At 39.1% G+C, this 19,825-nt stretch overlaps 1 protein-coding gene across 1 annotated transcript in view; it reads left to right on the forward strand.

The window, feature by feature from the left end:
* TAF1 (TATA-box binding protein associated factor 1) overlaps positions 1–19,825 on the forward strand; it is a 118,235-nt gene that overhangs the window by 3,737 nt on the left and 94,673 nt on the right. Inside the window, 11 exon segments of the mRNA XM_058291459.2 lie at positions 3,100–3,219; positions 4,341–4,582; positions 4,935–5,153; positions 5,521–5,739; positions 6,101–6,308; positions 7,660–7,836; positions 8,195–8,322; positions 8,418–8,525; positions 8,650–8,823; positions 9,704–9,877; positions 10,112–10,216. Of these exon segments, the coding sequence (XP_058147442.1) occupies positions 3,100–3,219; positions 4,341–4,582; positions 4,935–5,153; positions 5,521–5,739; positions 6,101–6,308; positions 7,660–7,836; positions 8,195–8,322; positions 8,418–8,525; positions 8,650–8,823; positions 9,704–9,877; positions 10,112–10,216 (1,874 nt within the window).

A 19,825-nucleotide genomic window follows, 5' to 3' on the forward strand; every position in this document is an offset into this window, starting at 1 on the left:
CGAATGGTTCTACAGTTACCTAGTGGCAGACCCTGATTAATTGAGCAACTCAGTTTGTTAGACATTGATTGAGCACCTGTTCTCCCTATGAATTACCCTGTGATAGGAAGTATGGTACAAAGATAAGACAACCCATTCTTGGGGAGCAGATGTAGCTCAAGTGGTTGAGTGCCTGCTTCCATGTAAGAGGTCCTTGGTTCAACCCCCCAGTACCTCCTAAAAACAAAAAAAAACAACAACAAAATCCATTCTCTGTTCTTGAGGGGCTCAGAATGTAGTGGTCTGGAACTTAGGGCATAGAGCATGATCATAGTTCATTCTTCCCACTACTCTACATTACCTGTTACTCTTTGAAACTTTTATATGAAGTTGCTCATTGCTTATTGTCTACCTCTTTGAAGTAGGTTTCGGGCTGCTGAGAAATGTCAATAGAACCTTGGTGAATAGTTGAACGTAGACTCTTTAGGGCCAGTTAATGGATTTGAGTGTATCTTAAGTAAAGAGAATGAAATGTATCATGTATAAAATTAATAACCCAAGAAAAATAGAAGATATAGGCCCTATCTTTAAGGATTTTATCTTTTGTGAAAGATGGTATAAACAAATGCAAAACATAATTATTCTTAAGGTATAAACCAACTACAAGTTTAGGTTTCTGTATAGAATGTTATATTCAGTGTTAAAAGGCTGCCAGAATAACTAAGTCAAATAGCATAGGGAGTGTTTTTCAGCACCCTAAGGCTAAGGGGGTGGTGGAGGCAACTCTAATTTTCAGTGGAAGATATACTTTTTCGGATTTGGGTTCATTGTCTTGATGTGAGGGATAGTGGAATAGTAAGGAAGAAATGGATGGGGCCTTCCTGGTTGGATTTTATGAGCTCACTTCCTGGAAAAGGAGTATGCTACTTTCAATAGAGTCTGGGATGCTCAAGTCCTGGTTTTGTTGTCCTTTGGGGGTGCTTTCACTTATGCTTTCCCCTTTCCTGGCATTTGCCCCTTTGCCTGCCTTAATTTACAAGCGTGCTTCTTTGGAATGATTGGAAGTCAGTCGAACTTGTTAGGAAAGGCTTCATGGAGGTGAATTTTGAGAAAAATTTCGAAAGAGATGAGAGACAAAGTTTGGTGGAGAGGAAGCAGCAGGGCATTTTGGTTTGAAACAGAGCTTGTCTAAAGGTTTGGAGATAGAAAAAAGCAAGTAGTATGGGGGAATTGGGCCGGCAGGTTTGCTTGAAAGGAGTGGAAAGCATGCTGCCAAATAGCAAGAATCAGAGATACTTAGATGTTAGGAGCAATTTGACAGCACCTTTATGTATGTAATTTGAGATTTGATGCCACACAGAATTATAAGCCAACATAGGTTGTTGAGTAAGAGGCAAGGTGGTAAATTTAAAAAAATGGACCTTGGATTCAGGAGGTCCTGAGTTCAGAAGGTTGAAGGTTCAAATTCCAACTCCGTATTTAGTGTGACCCTGGGTAAATTGCTTAATCTCTGAGGCTTGGATTTCTCATTTGTAATAATCCTTCAGTTTTCTTGTCTGCAATAGAAGTGATTATACCTACCTCTTTTAATAGGGCTTTTATGAGAACTTAAGTTCATTATCGTGTGATGTAAAAGCACCTAACTAGTACAGTGCCTGGGTTATGGTAGATACTCAGTAAGTGTTACTTATCTTTTCTTCTTAAATGTTGCTTTAAAAAGGTGATGCTGGTTGCCCTGGGGTTTTGATGAGAAAAGAAAGAAGTGGCAGACTGACTTGGAGACTGTTCTAGCAGACTAGATGTAAAGTTATCAAGGAATAAGGTAACAGTTACAGAAAATTATAGGTAGGGTCCTACTTTGAGCCTTGAGAATTGATGAAAAATCATCACAAAGACTTGATGAGTGAGAAAGTGTATTGAAAAGAGTACAGGCTTTGGTGTTAAACCAGGTTTGAATTCTGACTTTGCCACTTAAAACTGTGTGACACTGAGTAAGTCATATAAGTTCTGTAGGTCAGAATAATTCCTACTTTACAGCATTATTGGGGGGATCCTAGATAAAATTAACTACAGATGCCTGGCAAATAATGGGAGCTCAATAAATGGAAGTTGCTTTAATTGCTACTATTAATGATTCATTGGAAAAAGTGTATTGGAGGTTAAGAGATTGAAGGAGACAGGAGACTAAAGTCACAAGTTGGAAAAATGAGGATGGAGGTTGTATTCATAGTAACAAAAGGGAATTTAAGAGAGGTGAAGATTGTTTAAGTATGCTGTGATAAAATACAATTGAATCTTAAGTGGAAACATTCTTTAGGCAGCAGAAGTGGTAGTGGAGTTGTAGAGAGGTTGGGAAGTCATGGCAAGATAAATAGATTTTGGTTCAATCTGGGAAAAGGTGATTCTTGAGAAAGAGCATGGAGTGTGTGGAGGGGAATAAAAGCACAGTGTTCAGGACCAAGTAATTAAGTGATGCCAGTGGTTAAAGGGAGGTGGGAAGAATAGCAAAATTGCAGAAAGTAGACAGAAATAGTATGTCAAAGTTTGGGACCTGAGAAGTGAGAAAGTCCAGTTTTAGAGAAAACTGACAGAGGAAAGAGAATGTTAAATTAAATTTTGAGACTGAGCAGGATGAATATAAAAAACAAAACAGGATTCGATCAGGAGGAGGAGAAAATGGCTCTTGTGAGCTCTCTCCATTCCTATAGAGAAGTAGTGTTATGGCATTTGACTATACCATGATGTTATCTTTTTCTGAAGGCAGGAGCTGCATCTCCTGTGTGTTTTTTTGTTTGTTTTTTGTTTTTTTAGGAGGTACCAGGGATTGAACCCCAGACCTCGTACATGGGAAGCAGGTGTTCAACCACTGACTGAGCTACATCTGCTCCCCAGTGAGAGTTGGGTTTTTCATTTGTTTGTTTTTAGGAGGCATCGGTGATCGAACCTGGGACCTGATACATGGGAAGTTTGTGTTCAACCACTGAGCTACATCTGCTCCTTTCTTAAAGAGTCTGCATAGTACTTCATTTAATGCTTTAAATTCTTGACTATCAGGGAAACTCCAGGCTGGCTGTTGTCTTGACTTTCTGGATATTGAGATCACCTTCTTGGTTTTATTAGATTATGATGAAGATGATTATGATGCTGATTGTGAAGACATTGACTGCAAGTTGATGCCACCCCCACCTCCACCCCCAGTACCAGTGAAGAAGGATAAGGACCAGGATTCTATTGCTGGTGGTAAGTAGGGCCTGTCTGCTTTTTATCTTAAGGAGCAAGTTTTCTTTCATAAGTTCAGGCTTTGGCATATGCATAAGGGGCGATTAACAAAATTAAGCTGCTAAACTGCGAGGAAAGGATAATCACAATCTTCAAATATTAGTACTAAAAGGGAGTTTTACTTTTAAATTATTTGCCAACAGTATTTTCACATGAGCTTAAGAAAAAGTAGTTTAAAGCATGGTTCCCCAGTCTGTCCATCAAAATCACCTTGAGTTTAAAAAAAGTAGAGATTTCTGATTCCCGTTCTTGGAAAGAAATTGTTTGGAAGGTCTGGGATAGAGCCCAGAAAACTTAAAGAGTTCCCCCAAGTAATTTCTGATCCTGATCTACATACTGTCATTTGGAAACTACCTGTTTAGGTGACTCTCTTTAAAAGAAATGGTTAAACGGGGAAGGCATCTTAGAATGTGTATAAATCATGTAGAGCCAACTCTCAGATATTCAGAGATTTAAAAGACTGGTAAGTCTTCAGTGATGATCTTATCTCACCTATGCCTATGCTTCCAACAGTCACAACCTTATTCTAGGTTAGATGATTGGGGAAGAGCAGTGTCTTTGGTCTCTCGTATTTATGGGTTTATGTTAACCTAAATTCCTCCTGTTGCAGTTTTAAGCCATTTCCTTTTTAGTCTGCAGGTTAAATATCATTTGTTAACTTTATGTCATAGCTCTTATTTTATGCTAAACAACTTTTATTGTCCTGTGGGCTTAAAAGAAATTCTCCAGCTTATGATTCCCTAAACTGGATCTTATAGGGCCTGACTGGTATAAAGTATTATATAGTTTTGCTATTGGTCATATTCCTTTAATCTAATAAACTTAGAGAAAGTAGTGAATGTAGTAATAGTGTTTGTTTTCTTTCATCACCACCCTAGGGTACCAGGTACAAGGTGAGTTGGGAATGGTGGGAGATAATTGAGTTGGAATGAGTTTTATGGGTTGCATACTAGTAATTGGGGTGCCTGGGACTTTATCCCCTGCCATCGAGCCATGCATCTAGCCTAGAATGAGTGTTGGCTGAATTTGAGGAAATAATGCTCTCAGTTACATGCCAAAGGGGTTTCTCTTCCTTGTTGCAGTGTCTGAGGATGGAGAAGGCATCATCTTGCCCTCCATCATTGCCCCTTCCTCTTTGGCCTCAGAGAAAGTGGACTTCAGTAGTTCCTCTGACTCAGAATCTGAGATGGGACCTCAGGAAGCAACACAGGCAGAATCTGAGAATGGAAAGCTGACCCTACCATTGGCCGGGATTATGCAGCATGATGCCACCAAGCTGTTGCCGAGTGTCACAGAACTTTTCCCAGAATTTCGACCTGGCAAGGTACTTTCTATGGCTATTGCCCACATTGCAAACCACTGACCTCTTCCAAACACTGAGTTCTTTTGTTAGATGCTGAGTATAGATTGGATTAGATCTAAGAGTTTCCTTATTCAGTGACATTTTGGCTATAGGAGCACAATGAAAGTGTGATCATGCTGTTTTTATTAGAAATTATCCTGTTATTGAGTAATACTTCTTACTTCCTTGGTAGATTTTATAAATCTAAAATCAGCATGCCTTTGCTCTCTTTCCCACAGTTCAGTAGACTCCCGTGGGAACTTCCAGGCTCAGGTGTTGCTGTTTTCCTATCTGATGTTGAGTCTTTGACATAGTAACATGTTATGTATTCTAGGTGTTACGTTTCCTCCGTCTTTTTGGACCAGGGAAGAATGTCCCATCTGTTTGGCGGAGTGCTCGGAGAAAGAGGAAAAAGAAGCACCGTGAGCTGGTACAGGAAGAGCAGATCCAGGAGGTGGAGTGCTCAGCAGAATCAGAGGTCAACCAGAAGTCTTTGTGGAACTACGACTATGCTCCGCCACCACCTCCAGAGCAGTGTCTCTCTGATGATGAAGTACGCAAAATAGACTCCTCGGATTAAGGCCTATGGGGAACAAATGAGTTCTCCGTGTTTGTGTCTAAATTGGAATAACACCTTTAGCTCTTAGAGAGTCCTATTATCGATGAGTAGTCATGAGTTTGATCCCAGTGGCTCTCCCTTCCCCATTTTAATAGGAAAGTATTGAGGGCAGGGTGTAGATCATGATATACTGGTGAATAATCAGGTTTGAATGATAGGCGCTTTATATTCTAACTCCTGTTGAGAAAATCATGCTCCTGGCTCCTCTGAGTTTCCTCCCTGACTCTTAACTCACTATAGCTTATGGCCTTAGGACATCTGGGGTTGTGAAACCCCCCTCTTCTACTTTGTTCTCTTACAGATTACAATGATGGCTCCAGTGGAGTCCAAGTTTTCCCAATCAACTGGTGATACAGATAAAGTGACAGATAACAAACCAAGAGTAGCTGAGTGGCGTTACGGGCCTGCTCGACTGTGGTATGATATGCTGGGTGTCCCGGAAGACGGCACTGGATTTGATTATGGCTTCAAACTGAGAAAGACAGAACATGAACCTGTGATAAAATGTAGAATAATGGAGGTGAGCAATACTGGGATATAAGAAAGGACTCAATGTACCCAGGGCCCTATCAATTTCACTTAGTTTACTTTTCATTTGGGTAGATAATAGGTAGGGACTCTCAGGTGGGAGACTTAGGTGTCTAAGCTTTTCACTTGATATAGTCTGTTGTCCTAGCAACTAGAGGCCCTATTACAGGGATTCTGTTTGTGAAATGAGTGCTGTGCCAGACCAGTAGTGATAAGAGGCAGACATTCTACCATTGTCAGGATCATCTCTCAAGTCAAGGACCACTTATAATGTATCTCTGATGTGGGATTTGGAGTGGAAACTTTGACCAGTTATCAGTCGGGAATTTGTTGTTCCTTCCCTTTTTCTACAGGACTTTAGGAAGCTTGATGACAGCAATGGCACTGATCTTTTGGCAGATGAAAACTTCCTGATGGTGACACAGCTACATTGGGAGGATGATATCATCTGGGATGGGGAGGATGTCAAACACAAAGGGACAAAACCTCAGCGTGCAAGCCTGGCAGGCTGGCTTCCTTCCAGCATGACTAGGAATGCCATGGCTTACAATGTTCAACAAGGTGTGCTTCCATGCCAGCTGTGTCTAGCACATTATCCTTCATTTCAGTCATCCTAAGTGGGCTTAGCTGTGATCTTTTGGGGTGCTGAGGGACAGTGAAGTGTTATGGATTGGAGCCCTGATTTTAGTCTGTAATGAATTTTTTTTCACCCTTTAGCTAGGATGGACTCTGGTTTCTCATTAGGAAAAGTTGAAAGCTATTTTGAAGTTAAAGAGCTTTCTGAACCATAACTGCTTTAGAGCCTGCTTTCATTTCCAAAGTTCCTTTGTCTTTATCATTCTAGAATTTGCTTTTTCTCACCTTAAATAGGTTAAAAAGAAAAAAAAGGTAAGCCATGCTTAATGTAGAAAACTTTGAAACTAAAGTACAGTGTTAAAAAATCTTGCCTATGATCCTATTATCCAGAGATTATAAACTGTTCACTTTTTGGTATATTTCCTTACAGTCTGTTGTCTTTGAGTGTGTGTAGTTGAGCTCATTTTTATATATATGGTTTTGTGTACTATGCTTTACTCTTACCACATGTTTTTCTGTCATTGAAAGTTCTTAAAAATTCTTAATGACATGAGAAGTGGTTGCTCAGTGATTTGAGTGCCTCCTTCCTATGTACAATGTCCCAGGTTCAATCCCTGGTACCTCCTAAAAAAAAAACACAATGTTTAATGACATGGGAGACTCACTTAAAATGAGAAAAAACAAGATACAAAATCAATATTTGATAACCCTTTTGTGTAAATGAAAAAAGAAATCAGACTATACAAGCATAGAAAGATGACTAAAAAGAAATATACTAAAGGGTTCACAGTGGGTATTTCTGGTTTGTAAGATCACAGGCAGCTTGTTTTATACCTTTCTGTAGTTTCTAAATTTCCATCAATTAGCCTGGATTACTTTTATAATTAGGAAAAACAAAGAAGGTATGTACATTTTTTTATATTTAAGAAACAGATTTTTTTATTCTTTTTAAACACTATTGGTTGCATAGTTTTTTATATGAGTGTTTTACATTTTATCTATCAACAATTGCTGTACTTGTTAATATATTTTACTACCATATATTGTTACCATATTTTACCATATTATTTATTACCATAATTAATTTAACTAGTGCCTTATTGTTACACATTTATACTGTTTAAATTTTGACTTATAAAAAAACATTGCAATGAACATTTTTGTCTGCGGCTTTTTTTTAAAGTGAGAAATATACTGTGTCCAGTAGATTCCTTTTCAATAGTCACTTAAGCAATTCTTCTAACATTTGCTTCTTTTCCCTTCCCTAGAGTCATGATTGAAGGAGGCATAAATATTTTGTTTGTTATTGAGTGTTTCCTCCCTCTGTTTCAACTAGGTTTTGCAGCTGCCCTGGATGATGACAAACCTTGGTACTCCATTTTTCCTATTGACAACGAAGAGCTGGTGTATGGACGCTGGGAGGACAATATCATTTGGGATGCTCAGTCCATGCCCCGGCTGTTGGAGCCTCCTGTTTTGACACTTGATCCTAATGATGAGAACCTCATTTTGGGTATGATACTGGTGGAGGCCAGTGTTCCTTCTTCATCTTTTGACAGTTAGCTTGTTGCTAATGTCAAGGAGCAGGAAGAAAGGGTTGGAGGTGAAGATTAGAATCTTCCAGGTTAGCAATTTGAGACAATGAAATTTTGGTTTTCAACTTCTATATTTGTAGATTATTTAGGGTAAACCAATATAAGAATGTTACAAAGTAGCACTTTTGAGATGCGTCAGGAGTGAGGTTGATTCCGTGTAGGTGAATCATGGAATAGAAGTGGTCTGAGGTTGGATGAGGGATCTAGTTAGGACCTGCAAAGGTAGGAAAGATGAATCTTCAGGGATGGTAATTCGAGTGACTTTTTTATCCTCAGAAATTCCTGATGAGAAGGAAGAGGCTACCTCTAACTCGCCCTCCAAGGAGAGTAAGAAGGAATCATCTCTGAAGAAGAGTCGAATTCTCTTAGGGAAAACGGGGGTCATCAAGGAGGAACCACAGCAGGTCTGTAAAGGGAAAAGGGACTTGGTGTTTTGGAGAACAAAGAAAGTAATGGAGAAAGTGGTCTAAATAAGGCTTATTTGATCATCTATCATTAGAACATGTCTCAGCCAGAGGTGAAAGATCCATGGAATCTCTCCAATGATGAGTATTACTATCCCAAGCAACAAGGTCTTCGAGGCACCTTTGGAGGGAATATTATCCAGGTAAAACTGCTACCTTTTAATGTGGTAGATGGGAACTCACTGCTTGTTCTGATGCAGCATATGTGTAAATCTTGCCAAGGTTGGGGTTAGTATTTAATTTGAACCGTTTTATTTCCTATTTTAGCACTCAATTCCTGCTGTGGAATTACGACAGCCCTTCTTTCCCACCCATATGGGGCCCATCAAACTCCGGCAGTTCCACCGCCCGCCTCTGAAAAAGTACTCTTTTGGGGCATTATCTCAGCCAGGTCCACACTCAGTCCAGCCCTTGCTAAAGCACATCAAAAAGAAGGCCAAGGTATGATTGATTGAGTCCTGTTTAGAAAAAAGCAGCTATAAAAGATATTGTGGTATAAATTGGGGAAAAGGATTGGATATTGGATGACATGGCATTAGGTAATTATTGAAGTGTCATGATGACTGCAACTTTTTCTAAAAAAAGAATTTATTCCCCTTCCCTCCCCCACCACTTCCCTCCCACCACCCCCACCCCCATTATCTGCTGTCTGTGTCCATCCGCTGTGTGTTCTATGTCTGCTTGTATTCTCATTAGGCACCTCTGGGAACTGACCCTGGGACCTTCCAGAGTGGGAGAGAGGTGATCATTCTCTTGCACCACCTCAGCTCTCTGGTGCTGCATCTCTTATTATCTCTCCTCTGTGTCTTTTTTTTGTGCATCATCTTGCTGCATCAGCACTCTTACGTGGGGGCAACACTCCTGCACAGGGCAGCATTCCTGTGTGGGGCAGTACTCTGCACAGGCTGGCACTCCATGTGGGCCAGCTCACCACACGGGCCAGCTTGCCTTCACCAGGAGGCCCTGGGCATCGAACCCTGGACCCTCCTATATTGTAAATGGGAACCCAGTTGCTTGAGCCACATCTGCTTTCTGTTGACTACAACTGTTGAAAATAGTTCAGCAGGATCTATAAAAGTTACAGATAAATGCAGCAAAATATAAAGTTATATCTACGTAGTGAGATAGTTACATCTAGGTAGTGATGTAGATAATCATGGTACTATTCTTTTAATGTTGCTCTGTGTTTGAAAACATATATTGAAATGGAATAAAACAAGGTAAAAGCTTTTTGGTGTGTTTGTCTCAGAATGAGGAGCATCAGTGTATGTTAGTTATTGCCTTGTCTTGAACTAGTCTTTGTTTCCTTTATTCTGAGCAGATGAGAGAACAAGAGAGGCAAGCTTCAGGTGGTGGAGAGATGTTTTTTATGCGCACACCTCAGGACCTCACAGGCAAAGATGGAGATCTTATTCTTGCAGAATATAGTGAGGAAAATGGACCCTTGATGATGCAGGTCGGCATGGCAACCAAGATAAAAAACTACTATAAACGGGTGAGTGTCTGCTCAAGAAATCTTTGTTGTTAATATAGCTGTAGTTAGATATCCAGTGATAATTTATGAATATGCATTTTATCTTTTTTTACTCTAAGTTTCTTGGGAGAAATGAATTTTTTAATGTAGTTAATAGTAGTAATAAAATGTTATTTATGCTTATGGAATATTTTGTGTAGGCTTATTGATAATATTCTGTGATAGTAACTGAGTCTGCTGCTGTGTTCCTCATAGAAACCTGGAAAGGATCCTGGAGCCCCAGACTGTAAATATGGAGAAACTGTTTACTGCCATACATCTCCTTTCCTGGGCTCGCTCCATCCTGGCCAATTACTACAGGTGAGGAATTCTTTCCTGTTATAACTTCTAAGGAAATTGGCAGGGGCGGAGCTAGTCAACCCAGGGAGAACCAGTTATAGGTGAATGAGATTTAGTTAGGACCTGAAGTATTGGGAAGATCATTGTAATCCAGAATGATCATAATGTATTTGAAATGGTTTCTTAAAATCCCTTTTTTCTTTTTTTCCCCCTAAACCTTTATTTCAAATTCAAAAAATAAAATAGCAGACAAAAGGCAGCTCAACAAGTTATGGAAACATTATTCCAAAATTCTGTCCAAGTACTTTTATCTCATCTAATCCTTAAAAGACATTCAGTTGCTCCTCTAGTATTGAGAAAGATACACAGATGAGCACAGATTGGTTAAATGATGTGATCAAGTTCTCCTTTTTAATGAAGAAAAAGAAGAGAAAAAAATGCTTAATGATATTCATATCTCATATAACTAAACCCTATATTCTTTTTTTTTTGACCTTTAGGAGTGATAGTATTTGCTTATGCTACAGAAATATTACAATGCTATTGTTAACTATAGTCTACAAGTTACATTAGTTGTATTTTCCCCAGGTATCTCCATAATCTTTTTTTTTTCTGTTATATTCCCTCCTTTTTTTTTAACTACATACACATAAATATTAAAAAAAATCATACAGTAAGTTACACAGTATATTTGGTTCATAGTAAAGCGATCATACAGCATTTGTCCTTTTGTGTCTGGCTTACTTTGGTCAACCTAATGTCCTCCAGATTTCATCCATGTTGTCATATGCTTTACTGCTTCATGTCTTCATAGAGCTGCATAGTAGTCCATCGTGTGAATACACCACAGTTAATCCATTCATTGGTTGATGGACACCTGGGTTGCTTCCAACTTTTGGCAATCATGAATAATGCCGCTACGAACATGGGAGTGACTATGTCTATTCATGTCACTGCTCTCAGTTATTCTGGGTACATACCCAGTAGTGGTATTGCAGGGTCACGTGGCAAGTCTATATTCAGCTTCTTGAGTAACTGCCATACAATCCTCCACAATGATTGTACCATTCTGCATTCCTACCTACAGTGAATAAGTGTTGTTCCTGTCTTTCCACCTCCTTTCCACCACTTGTAGTTCTCTGTCTTTTTAATAGTGGCCATTTTAATAGGTGTGAAGTGATATCTCATTGTAGTTTTGATTTGCATTTCCCCGATCATTAGTAATTTTGAGCATTTTTTTGTGTCTCTTTTTTTGCCATTTGTATTTCTTCTCTGGACAAATGTCTCCCAAGTCTTTCGCTAATTTTTTAATTGGATCGTTTGTCTTTTTATTTTTGAGTTGTAACATCTCTTTATCCTGGATATTAAACCCTTTATTGGACATGTGATTTCCAGATATTCTTTCCCATTGAGTCAGCTGCCTATCCTTTTGACAAAGTCCTGTGAGGTGCAAAAGTGTTTAATTTTGAGGAGGTCCCATTTATCTGTTTTTTCTTTTGTTGAGTATATGCTTTGGGTGTAAGGTCCAAGAAACCACCACCTACTACAAGGTCTTGAAGATGTTTCCCTGCCTTTTCTTCTAGTAGTTTTATGGTTCTGGCTTTTATATTTAGGCCTTTGATCCATTTTGAGTTGATTATTGTATAGGGAGTGAGGTAAGGGTTCTCTTTCATTCTTTTGGTTATAGTTATCCAGTTCTCCCAGCACCATTTGTTGAAGAGACAGTTTTGTCCTGTTAAGATGGACTTGGTAGGTTTGTCAAAAACCAGTTGACTATGTAGGTAAAGATTTATTTCTGGGTTCTCAATTCTTTTCCACTGACTGATGTGTCTTTCTTTATGCCAGTACAATGCTGTTTTGACCACTGTAACTTTATGATACGTTTCAAGTTCAGACAGTGAAATTCCTCCCATGTCACTCTCCTTTTTTTAGAATGCTTTTGGCTCATTGGGTGCACTTTCCTTTCCAAATAAATTTGATAATTCTATAAGTAGGCTGTTGGAATTTTTTTTTTTAAGTTTTTTTTTTATTGACTTTGTAATAATATTACATTAAAAATATATATATATGAGGTCCCATTCAACCCCACCACCCCCACCCCACCTCTCCCCCCCCCAGCAACACTCATTCCCATCATCATGACACATCCGTTGCATTTGGTAAGTACATCTTTGGGTACCTCTGCACCTCATGGTCAATGGTCCACATCATGGCCCATACTCTCCCCCATTCCATCCAGTGGGCCCTGTGAGGATTTACAGTGTCCGGTGATTGCCCCTGAAGCACCATCCAGGGCAGCTCCATGTCCCAAAGACGCCTTGTTGGAATTTTGATTGGTATTGCATTGAATCTGTAAATCAATATGGATAGAATTGACATCTTCGCGATATTTAGTCTTCCAATCTGTGATACAGGATGTCTTTCCATTTATTTAGGTCTTCATTGATTTCTTTTAACATTGTTTTGTAGTTTTCTGCACATAGGTCCTATATGACTGGTTAGCTTAATTCCTAGACATTTGAATCTTTTTGTTGCTATCGTAAATGGAATTTTTCCCCTGATTTCCTCCTCAGATTGTTCAGTAGTAGTGTACAACATTACTGATTTTTGTGGGTTGATCTTGTATCCTGCAGCTTGGCTGAACTCATTAACTCATAGCTTTGTCGTGGGCACTTCAAAATTTTCTAAATATAGGATCATGTCATCCACAAATAGAATTTTACTTCCTCTTTTCTTATTTGGATTCCTTTAATTTTTTTTCTTGTCTAATTGTCCTAGCAAGAACTTCTAGAACAATATTAAATAATAAAGTTGACAGTGGTCCTTGTCTTGTTCCTGATCTTAGAGGGAATTAGAGGGAAAGCTTTTTTTTTAAAGATGTATTTTATTTATTCATCTCTTTCCACCCCCTCGTTGTTTGCACTTGCTGTATCTGTCTTCGTTTCTATAGCAGGCACTGGGAACTGAACCTGGGACCTCCAATGTGGGAGCGAGGCACCTAATCGTTTAAGCCACCTCAGTTCCCTGAGATGTGTTGTGTTTCTGGTTATGTTTTTCCTTTTGTGTCTCTTGTTGCATCATCTTGTTGTGTCAGCTCGCTGTGTTAGCTTGCTGTCCTCCTCCTTTAGGAGGCACCGGGAACCTCTGCTCCCTGCTTTGTTGTGTCTCTCATTATTATTTTCTTCTTGTGTCTCTTGCTGCATCTTTTATTTTTTTAAGATATATTTATTTGTCTCTCCCCCCTTGTTATTTTGCACTTGATATCTGCTCTCTGTCCATTTGGTATGTGTTCTTCTGTGTCTGCTTGTCTTCTCTTTAGGCAGAACCAGAAACCATTGCTGGGACCTTCTGGAGTGGAAGAGAGGTGCTCAGTCTCTTGCACCACCTCAGCTCCCTGATCTGCTGCATCTCTTATTGTCTCTCCTCTGTGTTACTTTTTGCTGTGTCACCTTGCTGCACTGTGTCTCTGTGTAGGCCAGCATGCCTTCTGGGCTAGCTCACCACACAAGCCAGCTTGCCTTCACCAGGAGGCCCTGGGAATTGAACCCTGGACCTCCTATATGGTAGATGGGAGTCCAGTCTCTTGAGCTACACCCACTTCCCTTGTTGTGTCATCTTGTTGTGTCAGCTCGCCATGCCTGCCTGTTGCACCAACGTCCTGTCTTCTTCAGAAGGCACCAGGAACCAAACCACAGACTTCGCATGTGGTAGGCAGGAGCCCACTTGCTTGAGCCACATCCACTTCCCAGAGGAAAAGTTTTCAACCTTTCCCCATTGAGTACAGTGTTGGCTATGAGTTTTTTAATATATGCCTTTTGTTATGTTGAGGAATTTAGTTTCTATTCCTATCTTTTGAAGTGTTTTTATCAAAGAAGGATGCTGCGTTTTGTCAAATGCCCTTTCTGTGTTGATGAGATAATCGTGTTTTTTTTCCTTAATATGTTAATGTGGTGTATTACGTTGATTGATTTTCTTAGGTTAAACCAGCCTTGCATACCAGGAATAAATCCCACTTGGTCGTGATGTGTAAGTCTTTTGATACACTGCTGGATTAGATTTGTTATTATTTTGTTGAGAGTTTTTGCTTCTGTATTCATTAAAAAGATTGGTTTGTGATTTTCTTTTCTTGTGGTATCTTTATCTGGCTTTGGTGTTAGGGTGATGTTGGCTTCATAAAATGTTGGGTAATTTTCCCTCCTCTTCAAGATTTTGGAAGAAGAGGAATTCACCTGTGAAGACTTCTGATCCTGGACTTTTCTTTGCTGGGAGATTTTTGATGACGATTTCAGTCTCTCTAAATGTCATTGGTTTATTAAGTTCTTGTATATCTTGTAGTGACAGTGTAGGTGGTTTGTGCATTTATGGGACTTTGTCCATTTTATCTAGTTTGTCTAGTTTGTTGTCATACAGTTCTCATAATATCCTCATTTTGTTCCCTTGTATTCCCCCATTCAATTTTGGCTGCCACAACCAGACAAAGCACGAAAACCTTTTTTCTTTATCTGTAGTGGAAACCTTAGCAGACATTAACTGTTCCAGGTCTGTCAGAGATGCATTCATAATATCCTCTTATGACCCTTTTTATTTCTGTGGGATCAATTTTAACTTCCCTCCTTTCATTTCTAATTGTATTTATTTGCATTGTCTCTCTTTTTCTTTGTTAGTTTTATTGATCTCAAAGAACCAGCTTAATTGTTTATTTTCTCTATTTTTTTTTGTTCTCAATTTCATTGATTTCTGCTCTAACCTTTATTATTTCTTTTCCTTCAGTTTGCTTTGGGATTGGTTTGCTTTTCTTTTTCTAATTTCTTTCGTTCAGTTAAATCTTTGATTTTAGTACTTTTTTTTAAACTATAGGCATTTAGAGTTATAAATTTTTCTCTCAAGACTGCTTTCACTGTATCCCATAAGTTTTGATAAGTTGTGGTGTTGTTTTCATTTGTCTTAGTATCTTTAATGATTTCACTTGCAATTTCTTTTTTTCTAAAGATTTATTTTTCCCTGCGCCCACACTGCTGGTCCTTTCTTTTTTGCTGTCTGTCCATTCACTGTGTGATCTTCTGTATCTATTTCTCGTTTTTGTCTTCTCATTTTCTCTTCTAGGATTCAGAGGGATTTGATCCTGGGGACCTTGAGGTAGAGAGAGGTTCCCTGCCAATTGTGCCACCTAATTTCCTTGTCTCTGCTGTGATTCGCTTTGACTCCCCCCTTGTTCTCTCTTTAGTTGCGTCATCTTGCTGCATGACTCACTTCCGCGGGCCCTGGCTCACCATGCGGGCACTCATATGGACACTTGGCTAATCGTGCAGGCACTTGTGCAGGCACTGGCTTACTGTGCAGGCACACTTTCTCTTCTTTTTAAACAGGAGGTCCCAGGGATTGAAACTGGGTCCTCCAATAGGGTAGGCAGAAGCCCTGTCACATGAGCCACATCCACTTCCTGCAATTTCTTCATTGACCAACTGATTTTTTAGGATATCCACTTGTGTGAATTTACTTTTTTCCTGTCTATTATTGATTTCCAGTTTTATTCTATTATGATCTGAGAAGGTGCTTTGTATAATTTCAGTCTTTTTATATTGAGAGCTGCACTGTCCCTTAACATGTGGTCTATCCTGGAGAAAGATCCATGAGCACTTGAGAAGAATGTATAACTAGCTGAGTTTGGATGCAGTGTTCTGTATGTCTGTTAGGTCTAACTCATTTATCATGTTGTTCAAGTTCTCTGTTTCCTTGTTGATCTTCTGTCTGGTTGTTCTATGTAATGATGTCAGTGGGATGTTGAAGTCTCCAACAATTGTAGAGATGGCTTTTTCTCCCTTCAATTTTCCCAGACTTTGTCTCATGTATTTTGGGCACCCTGGTTAGGTGCATAGATACTTATGACTGTTAAATCTTCCTGGTGGATTGTCTCTTTTATTAATATATAATGGGTTTCTGTATCTCTTATTACTTTTTTGCATTTAAAGTCTGTTTTGTCTGATATTAGTATAGCTACTCCTCTTTTTTGGTTACTATTTGCATGGAGTATCTTTTTCCAACCTTTCTCTTTCACCTGGTTTGTATCCCTGGGTCTGAGGTGAGTTTCTTATAAACAGCATATGCATGGCTCATGTTTTCTTCTCCATTCTGTGAGCTGTATCTTTTCATTGGGGAGTTTAGTCTGTTTACATTCAGTGATATTATTGTAAATGCATTATTTACTTCTAGCATTTTATTCTTTGGTTTTCATATGTCATATCCTATTTTTGTCTGTCTTTTTACTCCTTTTACTCCTTTGGTTATCCTTTCTGCTATTCTTTCCTTTATATTCTCCCCCAGGCCTCTCCTGTCTTTTTCTTTCAGGTTCTAAGGCTTCCTTTAATATTTCCTGCAAAGGTAGATTCTTTTTTAAGAACTCTCTTAGTTTCTGTTTTTTTGTGAATATATATTTGAAGGACAATTTTACTGGATAAAGAATTCTCAGCTGGCAGTTTTTTTCCTTTCAGTATCCTAATTGTATCATACCACTGTCTTCTCACCTCCATGGTTTCTTTTTTCTTTCTTTTTTTTTTTAACATTGTATGATTCCATGTATATAAAATGTAAATAGAAATGAATTTATAAAGAAGTAGTTACATTATTAGTTATGTAGGGCTGGGGAAGGAGTGCTAAGGGGTATGGAGTTTTAATTTTTTGAGTAATTAAATTGCTGTAAAATTTTTTGTGGTGATGAAGGCACAACATTGATTATACTAAAAACAATTGATTATACACTTTGGATAGAGCCTATGGTAGATGAATATATCTCAATAAAACTGCTTAGTAAATAATTGTACAAGAATAGCCAGAAATATCATCTAAGTACAGCAGGGGAAGCGTAGGGAGATCAAGGTGTGAAGAAATTTGTTTCTTTTTTGTTTATTATTACTATTGAAATTGTTAAAATTCTCTGATGATTGAGGTGTTGGAAAAAAAGGCAGTGTCCCTGCCTCCTAGGTCCTTAAAAGCCTTCTTCTCAAGTCTCGGCTGCAGGTTTGGTGCACACTGGAGGAGAGCAAGTAAAGGGCTGGTGTCTCTTCCCTAGCCTGTTCAGACTTCTTTGGGAGTCTGTGTGTGGCAGCAGCTCAGCTCCCCTTCCTTCCCCTTTCCTTGCTGATGGGATGAGGGAGTAATGAAGGAAGAGCTCCATACCCACTGAACTGGCACAGGTGCCATTTAGCTTCCTGCTTCTGAAAAATGGGCACAAACATTCACATGGTCAGTCACTGCTGAAATTAATGACCCTTCAGTCTTGCACATCATACTCAGGTTTCTGGCTTATAGCCATTCACTGTAAAAAACCTTTTTTTTTTTTTAAAGCATTGTTTTGTTTTGTTTTTTTAAAAAATACATAGATCACACAGAATGGTTTCTGATGAGAAATCTGTGCCAAGTCTTAACGGGGCATCCCTTTATGTGATTGTTTGCTTCTCCCTTGCTGCTCTCAGAATTTTCTCTATCTTTGCATTTGAAATTCTGAGTAGTATGTGTCTTGGAGTAGGTCTGTTCGGATTTGTTCTGATTGGAGTACATTGTGCTTCTTGGACACGTAATTTCATTTCTTCCATGAGAGTTGGGAAATTTTCTGCTATTATTTCCTCAAGTACTCTTTCTGCCCCTTTTCCTTTCTGTTCTCCTTCTGGAACTCCCACGACACATAGGTTGTTGGTTTCATCTTGTCATTCAACTCTGTGAGTCCCTGCTCAATTTTTTCCATTCTTTTCTGTCTCTGTTCTTTTCTCTCTTTAGTTTTCTTCAGTGTCATGTATTCTTTCTTTAGTCATTTTGAGTCTGCTATTGTATGCCCCTGTGGGTTTTTTTTTCTTTTTGTGTTTTTTTCTTGGGGCGTCTAATGTGTTTTTGATTTTAACTTGTTTCTTTTATTCCCATGAGCTTTGTTACTTTTCTCTTCAGTATTTCAGATTATTCTTTGCACTTGCTCATTGTTTTCTTGGTGTCTCTTCAGCCATATTGTCTTTCAACTCATTAATTTGATTTTGGAAATTTGTGCCCATCTCACTAATTCTTTCAAATCCTGTATCTCTTCTAGGGCTTTGATATATTCCTTTTCTTGGGCTATGTCTTCCATTTTCTTAGTACAGCTCATATTTTTTTGCTGATGTCTAGGCATCTGATCAGAATGTAGTCTACTCAAATGCTCAGTTTCTCTTTTTTTGTAGTGATTTATTGGTGGAAGTCTCTGTGTTACCACTGCTCTCTGATACTTGGCTCCACCTGGATTGTTCAGATTGTCCCTGTTAGTTGCTCAAAACGACTCTGGATCCAGTAATTGGTTGCAGCTCCGGTTCCTAGGGCTGGGAAGAGAGGCTATCTAGGCTGAAAAAGCCTCGCTTACTTATTTTTAATTTTCTCATGTGCACTTCCTTGGTCTGCCAGTAGATGGTGCTCCTTGGTATCCCTCTCAGTTAAATGCCTGGTTGGGAGTGTGTTTGTTGCAACACAGACCAGATCAGTGTAATAGAGGTTCCTGCCTGGAGGCTAAGAGCCTTGTAATTCAAACTTTCTGAGACAGTTCTGTAGCCTTCTCTGGCAGCCCTCTCCCTTTTGCTGTGTAGGAAGTATTTTCACTCCCCTCTGCATCCTCAACTATCAGTCCTGGTTAGTAGAGAAGGAGAGTGGGACGGTCATATTTCTTTAGCCCCTTGAGGGCTCCTAAGGTAAAGAAGGGCTTGGCCCCACCTAGCCTGGAAGGGCTTGTGGGACACAGCACACCAAATTCTTGGGTCAAAAGCTGAGTCAATCTTAGCTGTGTACCTCTCTTTCCCCTCTCCTGAATTGGTGGATCCCTGGAGCACCCTTAGTAGCCTCAGGCCCAGAGACCTAAGTATTCTGAAATATCTTTAGTGTGGGGGAGGGTATTGGCAGCAGCAGCCACTGGTTTCAACTCACAGTTCTTTTGTCGTGATTCCCTTTCTTTGTCCCTTTCTCCTCTGAGTATCATCCAGCTTTCTGGTGTCTTGAACCCTAGAAGATCTTTTTCCAGGCAGTTTCAGCCTGTCCTCCAGCTATTTTTCTGGGGGAAAAGAGAATTCTGTGTCTTTCTATCATATTATTAACTCTTTGTAGGAGAACATTCCTGTGTTTATATTATTAACCACAATCCTCATCTACTTCCAAAATCATTTATACATTCCATATATTATCCTCCACCTTTCTAACAACTAGCATTAACCTCCCTAGACTGTTTTAGCCACAATCACATTTGTAAATCAGTAGTGTTTTTTATACTCATCAGAATGAGCTACCATCAACTCCACCCATTACCACATATTTACATTTGACTTTATTAAACATTCTACATAAATCCAGCATCTGCTCCCCCTTCTCAACCCACATTCTTTCTCCCACCAATCTCCACTCCGTAGTCTAACTCCATAAGTCTACTCATCATATTTAGTTTGTATCTGTGAGACCATACAGTATTCGTCCTTTTGTGTCTGGCTTACTTCATCAACATAATGTTCTCAAGTTTCCTCCATTTGTTAGGTGTTTCCCCAGTTGATTTCTTCTTCCAGCTGAATAGTATTCCATCATATTTATATACTACATTTAGTTTAGCCTTTCATCCATTGATACTTAGTTTGTTTA

This window comes from Dasypus novemcinctus, chromosome X (assembly GCF_030445035.2).
Source record: "Dasypus novemcinctus isolate mDasNov1 chromosome X, mDasNov1.1.hap2, whole genome shotgun sequence".
Taxonomy (NCBI): Eukaryota; Metazoa; Chordata; class Mammalia; order Cingulata; family Dasypodidae; genus Dasypus; species Dasypus novemcinctus.